The 12,787-nt window shown below is 45.2% G+C and overlaps 1 protein-coding gene across 1 annotated transcript; it reads right to left on the minus strand.

The window, feature by feature from the left end:
• Positions 1 to 7,212: 7,212 nt before the first annotated feature.
• On the minus strand, positions 7,213 to 12,386 carry LOC309625885 (uncharacterized protein; the record flags this gene model as incomplete). Its single annotated transcript, XM_082385930.1, has 4 exons — positions 7,213 to 8,994; positions 10,127 to 12,004; positions 12,075 to 12,177; positions 12,367 to 12,386. The coding sequence occupies 3 exons, from the start codon at positions 12,384 to 12,386 to the stop codon at positions 11,036 to 11,038; spliced, it is 1,092 nt and encodes a 363-aa protein (XP_082242056.1). The 3' UTR covers positions 7,213 to 8,994; positions 10,127 to 11,035.
• Between the last annotated feature and the right edge of the window lie 401 nt (positions 12,387 to 12,787).

A 12,787-nucleotide genomic window follows, 5' to 3' on the forward strand; every position in this document is an offset into this window, starting at 1 on the left:
AGATTAGAGTGGAAAACAGAAAAACCACAGAAAAAAATCAGTGAAACCAAAAGCTGGTTCTTTGAAAAGACAAATAAATTGAACTCCTAGCTGTATTTATCAGAAACAAAAAAGAGGAGACACAAATGACCAATATCAGGAATACAAGAGGTTACATAACTACAGATTTTACAGATAATACGTGGATAATAAGGAATATTATGAACAACTTTATGCCAGTAAATTTGACAATTTTGAGGAAATGAACAAATCTCTTGGAAGACATGAACCATTAAAGCTTACTCAAGAAGAAGTAGATAACTTGAATAGCCCTATACATATCAAAGTAATTGCATGTATAGTTAAAATTCTCCCTAAAAAGAAAATTCCATTTTCATTGGTAAATTTTACTAAACACTTAAGGGATAAGTAATACCAATTCTATATGAATTCTTCCAGAATACTGAAGCATAGGGCATACTTCCCAGACCATTCTATGTGAATAACATTACCTGTATACCAAAACCAGACAAATATGTCACAGAAAAGAAAACTACAAAGCAATATCCCTGGTAGACATAGATGTAAAATTCTTAACCAAACTAGAAATCAAATCTAACAATGTATATGAAGAAAAGATAATATATTATGGCCAAGTGAGGCTTATCCCAGGAATGCAGAATTGGTTTAACATCTGAAAATATATGAAAATAATTCATCATATAAACAAGTGAAAAAGAAATACCATATGAATATCTCAACATACACAGAAAAAGTATTTGACAAAATTCCATTCCTGATTAAAAATTTTTTTTCTCAACTTGATAAAGGGAGTATATAAAAAAATCTTTGGTTGACATCACACTGATGGTAAAAGACTGAGTACTTTCCTCCTAAGATAAGAAACAAGGCAAGGATGTCCACTGTCAGCACTTCTATTCATCATCATATGGACTTTTTAGCCATTGCAGCCAGGCAAGGAAAAGAAATGAAAGGCATCAAGATCAGAAAGGAAGAAGTAAAACCAGTTTTATTCACACATTACATGATTACCTATGGAAAAAATCTGATGGAAATGGACAAAAAAAGTTGCTAGAACTAAAAGCTGAATTTAGAGAAGTTACTGGATACAACATCAACATACAAAAGTCAATGTGTTTGTATATATTAGCAGTGAGCTATGAGAAACTGAAATTGAAAAATAGTATCATTTACATAGCACCAAAATAATAAAATATTTGGGATAAATCAGACAAACAACGTGCAAAACCTACACACTGAAAACTACAATCCGTGCTGAGAGAAATTTTAAGAGATCTAAGTAGAAGGAGAGATACATCGTGTTCATGGGTTGCAAGACTTAAAATTGTTAAAATATCAATTCTTTCCAAATTGATCAAACAGATTCAACATAATCCTAATATAGAAAAGTAAGCTCAGGGCTAACGTTCTACTAAAACTTCTAAACCATGCCATAGAATTGGTTTTAGGAGAAATTATGGCCACAGTTGCCACTGCATTAGGTATACTGGGCTTTGCAAGGCTGCCAGCAACTCATCTTGGCTTCAACTGCTCCTGCTGCCAAAAGGGATTCCTCTTATACTTTGCCTTGCAATCACAGCTTCTGCTAAGAGCTGAAAGTCTTCTCCATCACTCTCTCCAGTAAAATGGACATTTCAGCCACAGGTTATTTCTCACACAGCTCACTTCTGAACTGAAGTCTCCTGTGGGTGTAAAGGACTGCTGGTGCCAAGTTACCTGCCTGTGCTCTAGCTGCAAAGGAGGTTGAGGCAGTGAGACATCCACTTTTTTAATCCTGGAAAGGTGGAACTTACAAAGTGGAACATTTCCCAAAATTAGAAGGGTTTTCAAAAGTGTTAGGCAGCCAGAAACATATGTCCCATATATAGGCCAAATACTAAAAATATTCAACATAAAATAATTGGGCTTCAGCTATATTTTAAAAGAAACTCCCTAAATTAGATGTATAAGAATCCTTTTGTTAGTCCTCAAGACAAGAAAGGCCTGTGTTTTAATCCAGGATATACATCCATCTCCATGTCCCTCTGATTCACTTTAGTTTCAAAAACGTGTATGTAGGTGGCATTCAGGAAGACAAGATACAAAAACAAAAAATAGCTTAAGGGATGCAGAAAGTCTCCATCAAAAGTTTGAGAAGAAATGACCTATTTCCCTTTGTCCAAACTGCATCGTTTTCCAGAGAGTCAGAGAAAATGGAGAAAGGGGGCCACATGTGATTAGCACATGAGCAGACATGGACCACCTCTGAAGTGTTTCAAGAAGAGTTAATGCTTGGGTCTTGGGGCTTTTCTCTCACCTGGTTTCCTTTTGCTGCTTTCAAAAGATTCAGAAGTTGCAGAAAAAAATACAGACACCAGGGTCATTGTTAACATTGCTGTTATACTTTGAGGTAGGGGTCCCCAACCCCCGGGCCATGGACTGGTACCGGTCTGTGGCCTGTTAGGAACCGGGCCGCACAGCAGGAGGTGAGCGGCGGGCTAGCGAAGCTTCACCTTTATTTACAGTCACTCCGCATTGCTGCCTGAGCTCCGCCTCCTGTCTGCATTCTGGTGAGTTGTATAATTATTTCATTATACAGTACAATGTAATAATGATAGAAATAAAGTACACAATAAATGTAATGCGTTTGAATCATCCGGAAACCATCCCCCTCCGCCCCGGTCTGTGGAAAAATTGTCTCCCACGAAACTGGTCCCTGGTGCCAAAAAGGTTGGGGACCGCTGCTTTAAGGCATTCCTGGCATCTTGGAGAACAAATTAGCAAGTAAACTTTGAAAGAATACCCTTTCTTCGTGGGTATCGGGGATTTTTTTTTTTTTAAATATCTTTTTCTATAGCTTTATGTGGATGTGGTCTAAAAATATGTAATCTATTTCTCCAGGCCACCACAAGAGCAGGGAGTTAATGGACGTACACACACACACACAAGTGCACACACAAACAAAGGAACACATACATATACCTATAGTATTTATATAACCCCCCCGCCCCTGCACTCCAACCCAAACTCTGTTATAGGGCTTTAATCCTCCACCTGCAGAGCATTCTTTACATGCCCCTGAGGAGTCTAGCTCCAGACCAAAAGCCTACATGGGATTGTTCAGGGCCAGCTAGTTACAAAGGCTTTGCCTGGTCGGCCCCATGGGGCAATCTGTCCTCATCACACCAGCCTTGGTGCGCAGCCACGTCATTGCAGTTTTCTAGAGGGAGTTGCAGTCAAGGACTCAGGGCCCCCAAGGCCAGCCACCCTCACCCACATATCTGCATTCCAATAGCCCAGGCACCTCCATTCAGAGGCCTCTTTCTGAATGTCCAGAAACAGCTGCACAGCAGTGCAGTAGAAGTACTTTTTTTTTTTTTTTTTTAATGAATTTATTTATTTATTTTTGGCTGCACTGGGTGTTCGTTACTGTGCGTGGGCTTTCTCTAGCTGCGGTGAGCGGGGGCTACTCTTCCTTGCGGTGTGCAGGCTTCTCATTGCGGTGGCTTCTCTTTGTTGCAAAGCACGGGCTCTAGGTGCGCGGGCTTCAGTAGTTGTGGCTCGGGGGATCTAGAGCGCAGGCTCGGTAGTTGTGGTGCATGGGCTTAGTTGCTCTGCAGCATGTGGGATCTTCCCAGACCAGGGCTCGAACCCAAGTCCCCTGCATTGGCAGGCAGATTCTTTTTTTTTTTAAACATCTTTATTGAAGTATAATTGCTTCACAATGGTGTGTTAGTTTCTGCTTTATAACAAAGTGAATCAGCTACACATATACACACGTTCCCATATCTACTCCCTCCTGCATCTCCCTCCCTCCCACCCTCCCCATCCCACCCCCCCAGGCGGTCACAAAGCACTGAGCTGATCTCCCTGTGCTATGCGGCTGCTTCCCACTAGCTATCTATTTTACATTTGGTAGTGTATATATATATGTCCATGACACTCTCTCACCCTGTCACATCTCACCCCTCCCCCTCCCCATATCCTCAAGTCCATTCTTTAGTAGGTCTGTGTCTTTATTCCCATCTTGCCACTAGGTTCTTCATGACTTTTTTTTTTTTCCTTAGATTCCATATATATGTGTTAGCATACTGTATTTGTTTTTCTCTTTCTGACTTACTTCACTCTGTATGACAGACTCTAACTCCATCCACCTCATTACAAATACCTCCATTTCATTTCTTTTTATGGCTGAGTAATATTCCATTGTATATATGTGCCACATCTTCTTTATCCATTCATCCGATGATGGACACTTAGGTTGCTTCCATGTCCTGGCTATTGTAAATAGAGCTGGCAGGCAGATTCTTAACCACTGCGCCACCAGGGAAGTCCCAGAAGTACTTATTTTTGAACTCATAGCTCCAGTGGCAGTCTCAGAGATCACGCTGGCTTGGGAATTCAGTTTGTATTTTTTTGCATGTCATTTCTGGAGTATCAAGTCTCCCATCAGAACTTTTTCCAATGGATCTTCCAATGATTTTTTGGGTACCAAATTCTAGACATTGAATCATGGCTTCCTTAAAATACCCAGAGTAATTTCTGTTCCCTATCCTGAACCTTGACTGATACACCCCTCTTGCCAATAGACCTCTGGGATATAAGCTTACACACAAGCCCGAAATGTCCTCTCTCACCTTAACCTCACCCATGCCCCCCGCTATAAATATTTCCCCCTTGATGAGGAGCACTGAGAAGTACTTATCTTCTAATGGTGTTTTAACTAAGATGTCTAATTTTGAACTTCAGAAGTAGTTGCTAGAGAATGGGTACTATACATTTCTCCTTTTATCATTTTAATGGGAATGTCCTGGAGACAGTTTGACTTGAATTTCTCCTTTGCCATGGTCTTTTACACACAAATCTGAAGACTAGGTCAAGCATCTTTTTTTTTTTTTTTTTTTAAGCAGTTTCAAGTGAAGACATACAAACCTAATGATTACTATGGTGGACTAGATAATGTTTCAAATGATAACATCCTCCCAAGTCAGCTCCATGTACTGTAAAAATCAATGGGTTTTGCTCTGCTGGAGAGAAAGAGCCGGGATTGTGCAGATTTGGTGCCTTTGCCCATCTCTCTGCTCCACGGCCAGCCAGCGGCTCTTTCTGGGAGCTACGCCTTATGTATATTTCTGCAGCAGTGTCAAAGGGATTTCTTACTATATGGTGCTATATCCAATTAATTCAGAAGACTAAAAATACAGCCAGAGACACTGGAATTTGTGACTGCAGAAGTCTCTGACCAAGGTTTCCATCCTGACACATTAAAATAACATTATTGCATCAGAAGAAAACCTCTGGGCAAAAAGCAAGGGAGCTCCCTCTTCTTAGGTAGTAAAATTGTGTGTGGTTTTCAATTTTATGTAGTACAGCTCTTTCAACACTGTATATTTTCAAATGTCATAGGTATTTTGGGCATATGACCTGTCTGCTTAATGATTTAAGCTGCAGTTCCAGCTTAATTGCCTCAACCTGGTAAGTTTGTTGCATGAAGAGATCAGCAGCTGTGCATATTACAAACCAGGAAGTATTTTTGACAATGTTTCCAGCAATTTCTTTGCTCTTTCCTCTGAGTTTGAAAATGAGAGGAAGTTCCCTGTTTTTACAATGAAGTCAAGGCTAATTTTCTGATTGCTGTTTAATCGAACAATGAAAGTTCAACCAGCTTACAGTGGTGGCCATTGGCAGTTATCAATGGTTAACACTTATATAAATGCCCTCAGGCCCTACGTTTCCTGCAATAAGTGCGTGGCAATCTATAATTCTCATGTCCTTTATGTGGGACAAATTATACATTCCCATCTTCCTGTTCAACTTACTCCTTCTGGACAAATATATCTTAACCATACTTAGTACTGGCTGGCTCTTTGGATGGAAAAGGCCGAAAAGGAGATTACTTTGAATACTTTGCAACATGAATACAACTTAAGTATCACCCTGCCGTTTCTGTATCTTAGAGGTGGGTGGAGAAAAACCCGCAGGTGCATCTCCCTGCCAGAATATATAGTAACATAGTTTTGGAAGATTGTATAATGTAGTGCCCATTATACCATTGGTTTCATGAGATAATTATGATGCACTAAAGCAAATCAGCATACTAGACTGGATGAATATGCTTACATTCTAATTTTGCATAGAAGGTGATTACTGTTATTATTATTTATAGAGTGCAGTAAGTGTATATAATGCTTGATAAACATGTAGGCAGACAAGGGTTCGGCCCAGAGGTGCCTCAGTTCTAACTGCCTGACTTAGACAATGTAAATGAAAAAAAGCTACTCTGTGCAAAAGTGGAAGGGGACCAGGCAGAAAATGGGGTTAACGAAATAAGTGTTCCTGAAGGACCAAAGGATAAAAAGTGCGTGTCCTTTTAGACTTAGGCTGAAATTGCTCTTAACAGTTCAGGGAGAATCAAATACTGTAACTAAATCCACTTAGAGATACTTCCTGAAACCTGTTAATAAATTTCAGTTGGTTTCTGTAAATTCAGCTGTACCCTACTGGCCCAGGTCTAGCTGTATGGATTCCTAGATCTCAAAGCACTGCTCCTAGGGGCTTCACAAAGAAAGCAGAAAAATAGAAAGGTACCAGATTGCAGGCTCTTTGAAGGCAGGAATGAAGTCTAATAGGCACTTGACCTTCTACATCCATTCTCTTGGCTAGGATTTTTCTTGCCTTGATACCTGTGATGGGAAAAATGAAGCCTTTGTAACTAGCAGCACTGTTTTCACATATAAGCAAATCCACATACAGGAGTGCCCCTTATAAAAATCTACGCTATGAAAAACCTACCCCTTGTGGAAGCCCTCCCTGAAATGTGCACCGAAAACAACAACGAATTGTTTCTTTACTATTGCTCTTTAGGCTTTATAATGTGACCAAAGTGTTCTTTGGTGCCAATACAGTCCATTTAGGATGAGTACTCCATAATTCATGAAAAAGCATCTCCAGGGAAGGCTCTATGTGCTATTTAGAAATCTATGGTGAAGTATAATTACACTATATGAACACATGTATAAGGAAAATGTCATTATTTTTTAATATAATAATACCAGCCAAAAATCCAACTTTCATCACAAACTTACTGCTAATCTGTAATAGTACTTTAGGATTATTAGCTATAAATTAATATAATTACATGACAACTACCTGTCTTGGTTGTGACAGTTTTGAAATTTGAAGTTATCAGTTTAGGACTTCAACTTCTTTTTTTTTTTTTTTTTTTTTAAAGAATTTTTTTTTTTTAAGGCATTGTTTACTTTATTTATTTATTTTTGGCTGTGTTGGGTCTTCGTTTCTCTGCGAGGGCTTTCTCTAGTTGTGGCAAGCGGGGGTCACTCTTCATCGCGGTGCGCGGGCCTCTCACCATCGCGGCCCCTCCCGTTGCGGGGCACAGGCTCCAGACGCGCAGGCTCAGTAATTGTGGCTCACGGACCTAGTTGCTCCGTGGCATGTGGGATCTTCCCAGACCAGGGCTCGAACCCGTGTCCCCTGCATTGGCAGGCAGATTCTCAACCACTGCGCCACCAGGGAAGCCCAGGACTTCAACTTCTTAAAAGAAATCAGCCACTTAGATTTTGTCTTTGGGGTTAACTCTACTAAGATTAGAGGGCACTACACAAGAAGTTCAAATACAAAGCTATTAATATATCATGAAGCATGAAATAGTAAGAGCAAATCCAAGTCTTGAGAGAAGTTGCGGGAAATTTCCAGTGTTTTATACCAAATTTGCTATGTTCTAAAGACAGTGTTTAAAATTTTTGATAATGTTTTCTTTATCATGAGCTATTTAGGCTCTTTTAAAATGTTTCTCTAGAAAATGTATTACATAATTGAACAGATTTATTAAAGTCATTTTGACCATAATCTATAACTGAGATATATAGATAACAATATATATGATATATGTGTTAACTGGTTTTTAGGTAAGTCTTATGTGAAATAATTTTTATTCTTATTCTTGCCATTTTTTGAGGGGGGGGGCAGAAAATGAGAAGCTATATTAAGGAGCTTGTTTTGCTCAGGAGATAGCTTCTGGAAGGACAGAATTATGGGTCTCCATAGCTTTGCCAACATGTATTTGCTAGAGGGTTTGATTTAGAGACATTAATGGTTACAGAGTATGTTATGAAAAGCCACTGCTATATTAAAATAGTGTCCCTCCCCTGGAACACCACCACCCCTACTCCCAATAGAGCTATTCCTTCTTTGTAAACTTGATGTTCTGGCTCTACGGTAGCTATGGATTGGTGTGTATGCGTGCGTGCGTGCGTGCGTGCGTGCGTGCGTGTGTGTGTGTGTGTATGTAGCTAATTTTCCACCTGGTCTCTGAAATGTGCCTGATAGTTGAATTGCCTTGTCAACTATAGTGTCTCTATTTGGGGGCACGTCATGCAAGCTTTGGTCTGCAGCCTATTGGGCCATATTGGCAGTGCATGAACCTTTGTGAACTACCACATTGATTAAGGCAAAGTCCAGGGTGAGTTGAGCTAACAATGTTTCTTACCTTGTCAGAAATGCATACACCCAACTTAAATGATACGCTGCATTCTGAACAATAGGATAATATTTGTAATGCACTTTGGACAGCACTTCTGAGTTCCAAACACAAAACTTTTAAATGTACATGTCAATAGATAAACATGAAAGAATTCTCATAGAATAAGAGCAGCAGGTGATATTTCTACGGATAATTTAAACGCCCACTCAGCTATGACAGTTATTCATTTAAAAAAATTTATTTATTTATTTTTAGCTGTGTTCGGTCTTCATTTCTGTGCGAGGGCTTTCTCTAGTTGTGGCGAGTGGGGGCCACTCTTCATCACGGTGCGTGGGCCTCTCACTATCGCGGCCTCTCTTGTTGCGGAGCACAGGCTCCAGATGCGCAGGCTCAGTAGTTGTGGCTCACGGGCCCAGTTGCTCCATGGCATGTGGGATCTTCCCAGACCAGGGCTCGAACCCGTGTCCCCTGCATTGGCAGGCGATTCTCAACCACTGCACCACCAGGGAAGCCCGACAGTTATTCTTTTGAGAGTTATTTTTCCTATTCTCCCCTCCCCTTCCTGCTCTTCTCCTTTCCATTTCATATTTAAATATGTATATTTTATATATATATATGAGTCAGTTTAAACATTTTTTAAATGTAGTTATTTTATACTCTTTAAAAAACAATTAATTAAATCAACATGCATTTATTAAGTGTCTGTCATTTACCAGGCACTGCACTGGGTCCCATGGAAAGGAAGACAAAATTACTGCCCTGAAGACTATAAATTTAGAAGCAAGACAGATATGCAAACAACCAATCACATTAGAATGTGAAGAAAGTTAATCCTGCAGAGGAAGGAGTACTTAGGCCTGCCACATCAAATAGCCATTACTTACTGTGGCTACATCTGCCAGGTTGTGGCATCTGCTAATACAGCATCACTAATTAGCTGTTGACATTGAACACTTAGAAACAAAATTGTGACCCAACTTAGAAGGTTCATATGTACCAGCATAGCTGCCAGTTCACCATCTTGTTTTCAAACCTTTTTTTTTTTTTTGCCAATGACTTGCTTATTCCCACACTATTAATCTGAATTAACATTTTCAGGAACAGTGATTCCCACTGAGGAATTGCTGTTTCTGAAACATGCATCACTAGGACTTGGTTATGTAATTCCTTCATGATGACAGGGTGTTTTTAAATTTATATATTAAAAAATAGGTCGGTTGCAAGAGGACCTGGAGGCTGGTACTCGACGTCCTTCTCTGAAATTCCCTTGTTCTGTGTTCTAATTAGGAACATGCTGTATCTTTACTTATTTTAATTATTCTATTTATTTGTTAACTCCAACCCGTAGTTAAGGGTATCCATAACATTGCCTAATTAGCTAGAATTCTAATTTTCAAATGTGGGAATTCCTAAGATTATTAAATGTAAGGCAGTAGAGCAAGATTCCACACTTCCGTCTATTTTGTTCAACTTCCTCTGAGATTCAAGATTGCAATGAAACTTTCAGCTGCTTCAACCAGGTCTTATACTACTTTTAGTAACTTTGAGAAGTTGAAGTTAAAAGTGTGTTTGTGGACCGGGGATCTTTTTCACCCATTCTGTTTACTTCCCGCTTCCTACCCTCACCTGTTCCATTTTAAACAAGTATTTTCATGAACGAGGCATCTCGGCGATCAAACAGTGTTCTGGATTCAGAAAGGAAGACGCTTGCTGTTAAAGACCACTGCCACTAGACAGGAGCAGAATTGCTGGCTGCTCTCTTGGTCACTGCAATGCGTGTATGACGCCTCGCTGCTGATAGCGGATCCGGCCCGGGCAGGAGCTCCTGCACATTTTGCTCCCGCCCCGAGTCTACGGGCGGCCCCAGGCTGGGCACCGCCGCAGAGTACAGAGCGCCGTGGGCGCAAGGAGCCGCGCACTCTGCTCCATGAGATGGCTGGGTCGCTGCTGAGGACAAACGCTCCAGGGACAATCTTTAGCTATCCTAGAACCTCTTAAAGACCCTTCACTTGGCGCCTCCGCAGAAAGTCTCTTCCATTTTGGGCCCAGGATACCTTGAGAGAACGAGCGAAGTTAGGTGGCTACTCAGGCCCCCTTCGAGAGTAAGTTCCTGGAGGGTGGCAAAGAGTCACCCCGATGATCTCAAGGAACTCGGCTCGGTGTTCTAGCTACCGTGGCTTCAGACCCAACACCCCAGGGCAGGGTATGGGGCATCCGGAGCCCGGCCTTGGCCTGACCCCTTTCTCTGGTTCCGGGTGCTTTGGCCCAGCTTCTGGCGGAAACTCCCCCAGGGTCACGCGGGGCGGGGAATTAAGTGGAGAAGGCCCGGCCCCTTTGATCCCTGGGCAGCAACTTCTCAGTGCACAGCGGCAGCGGGCTGGAGGTGTGCTCCGAGGAGGCGAGAGGCGCCCTCAGCGCACCAAAGCGGTCTCCCTTCTAGGACCCTGCGGCGGCAGTGGGGGCCAGGAAGACTCTCAGAGCTCCCCATCCCGCCTCCTTCCTACTGGAGCATGAAAATCAATCCTCCCTAACGGTCTACTCCCCTCCTCCTCCCAAACCTCTGGCGCAGCTTTTTAAATGCTTCTCGTGCATCCTCCAACTTTGGGAAAAGACAGTGCCCAACTCCCGCTCTCCCGACGCCCCTTTCGCGTTAATCCAGTTCCTTCGGTCGCATCCAAACTCGGCGTCCGTAGTATCCCCGCCCCAACCTGGAAGCGAGCGCCCCCGCCTGCTCACGGCCGCCCTTCGGCTCCTGTTTGCAGGGAGCTCGGTTTCTGGCTCGTCACAGGATCCAGCTGCGGTTCCGACCGGCCCCGGGCTGGCGAGGCACACGTGCGCGGGCACACACACGCGCTCACACTCCCGCGTCCTCGCTCCCCGCACCCCACCCTCTGCGCCGCTCCTCCGCCGGGCGCGGGGTGGGGGTGGGGTGACGTCAGGACTGCAGTCCCGAGGAGAGCGGCTGGAGAGGGCCGCGCGCTCCTCGCCCCTGAGGCTGGAGGCGCACTGGGGCGGCCGCCACTCCTGCGCTCCTCCCTCTCCTCTGCACCCGCTGTCGCGCTGCCAGCCCGCGGGGGAGCCCCGCGAGCCGCCAGGTGAATTGAAAGTCGTTTCCGGGGGAGGACGGAGAGGGTGCTGCAGTCCTGGCAGGCACTGAAACTGCAACTCGGACAGAAACGACCCAGCCGACGAGTCGTGCGCGCGGCGCCGTGCGCAGCCTCCCCGAGCACCTGGGGGCGGCCGCCGCTCAGCTCGCCGCCCGGCGCGGCGGCCGGACCTCGGCCCCGGGACTCCGGCTCCGGGCGCGCTCGCCCGGGAGAGACCCCCCCCGCCCCCCAGCCCTGCGCCTTTCGCGGCGGCGCTGGTACAGGGAATGCGAGCGCGCCAGCTCCAGGTCACCGCCGCGGAGCAGCTGCCTGTGGGAGAGCGAGGAGAGGCGAGGGGGCGGCAGCCTCGGCCCGAAGTAAGTGCAGCAGAAGTTTGCGTCGGTTTCCCCGCCGCTCCCTGGAGCGAGTGGGAGGTTTATCTCCTACCCTAGCTCGCTGAGGATAGCGGACTTACAGGGGAGGCTCGCCCGGGAGAGAAGGTGAGCGTCACTGGAAGGGCGAGGACCCGGAGGGCCAAGGCAGGGTGGGACCCCTATGGGGCGAGGGGGTGCCAGAGGAGGAGACCCCCAGCTGCGGGGAGGGACGCGAAAGGAACCTGGCCCTGGAGGTCTCGGAAAGGGAGGGATTTGGAGAGAGTGAAGGTGGAGGTTGGTTGTCACACCTACGCTGGTGACCTTGGCGTGCCCCCCTGGAGTGGCGAGCCAGGGGCGTCTCAGAGGTTGGAAACGGGTGCGCCTAGGAGATGGCGTGGCTTCTCACTCAGGGCTGCGCGGGGCCATCGCTGCCGGATGCTGGAAGACGAGGGCAGAAGGAGGCAGAACCCGGCCCCAGGCAGCGACGCTGAAGGGTCGGGACGCCGGGGCGCTGGGGAGTCCGGATCCAGGGGCTCGGAGTGGGAAGTTGGGGTCTTCTGAGGTGCTCCAGCCTCGACGGGGGAGACAGCGGTCCAGGGAGAAGGCGGGTGTGACGCTCCGGGTCCCTACAGCAGCTGTTGGGCGCTTTTGGAGCCTCGGTGGCTAATTGTCATTAGGCGGCTTCTCCGAGGGCGAGAGCGCTCGGGCCTCCCGCCCGCCCTCCCCGCGCCGCCCTGCGTCCCCGCAGTCGTCAGGCTGTTCCCAGCAGCCGCGAGGGCCGGGGAGACCCGGTGTACTCAAAAGACACCCTCGGCGTTCTGTTCGCT

Source organism: Balaenoptera borealis (genome assembly GCF_965194805.1).
Source record: "Balaenoptera borealis genome assembly, chromosome: 3".
In the NCBI taxonomy this organism is placed as follows: domain Eukaryota; kingdom Metazoa; phylum Chordata; class Mammalia; order Artiodactyla; family Balaenopteridae; genus Balaenoptera; species Balaenoptera borealis.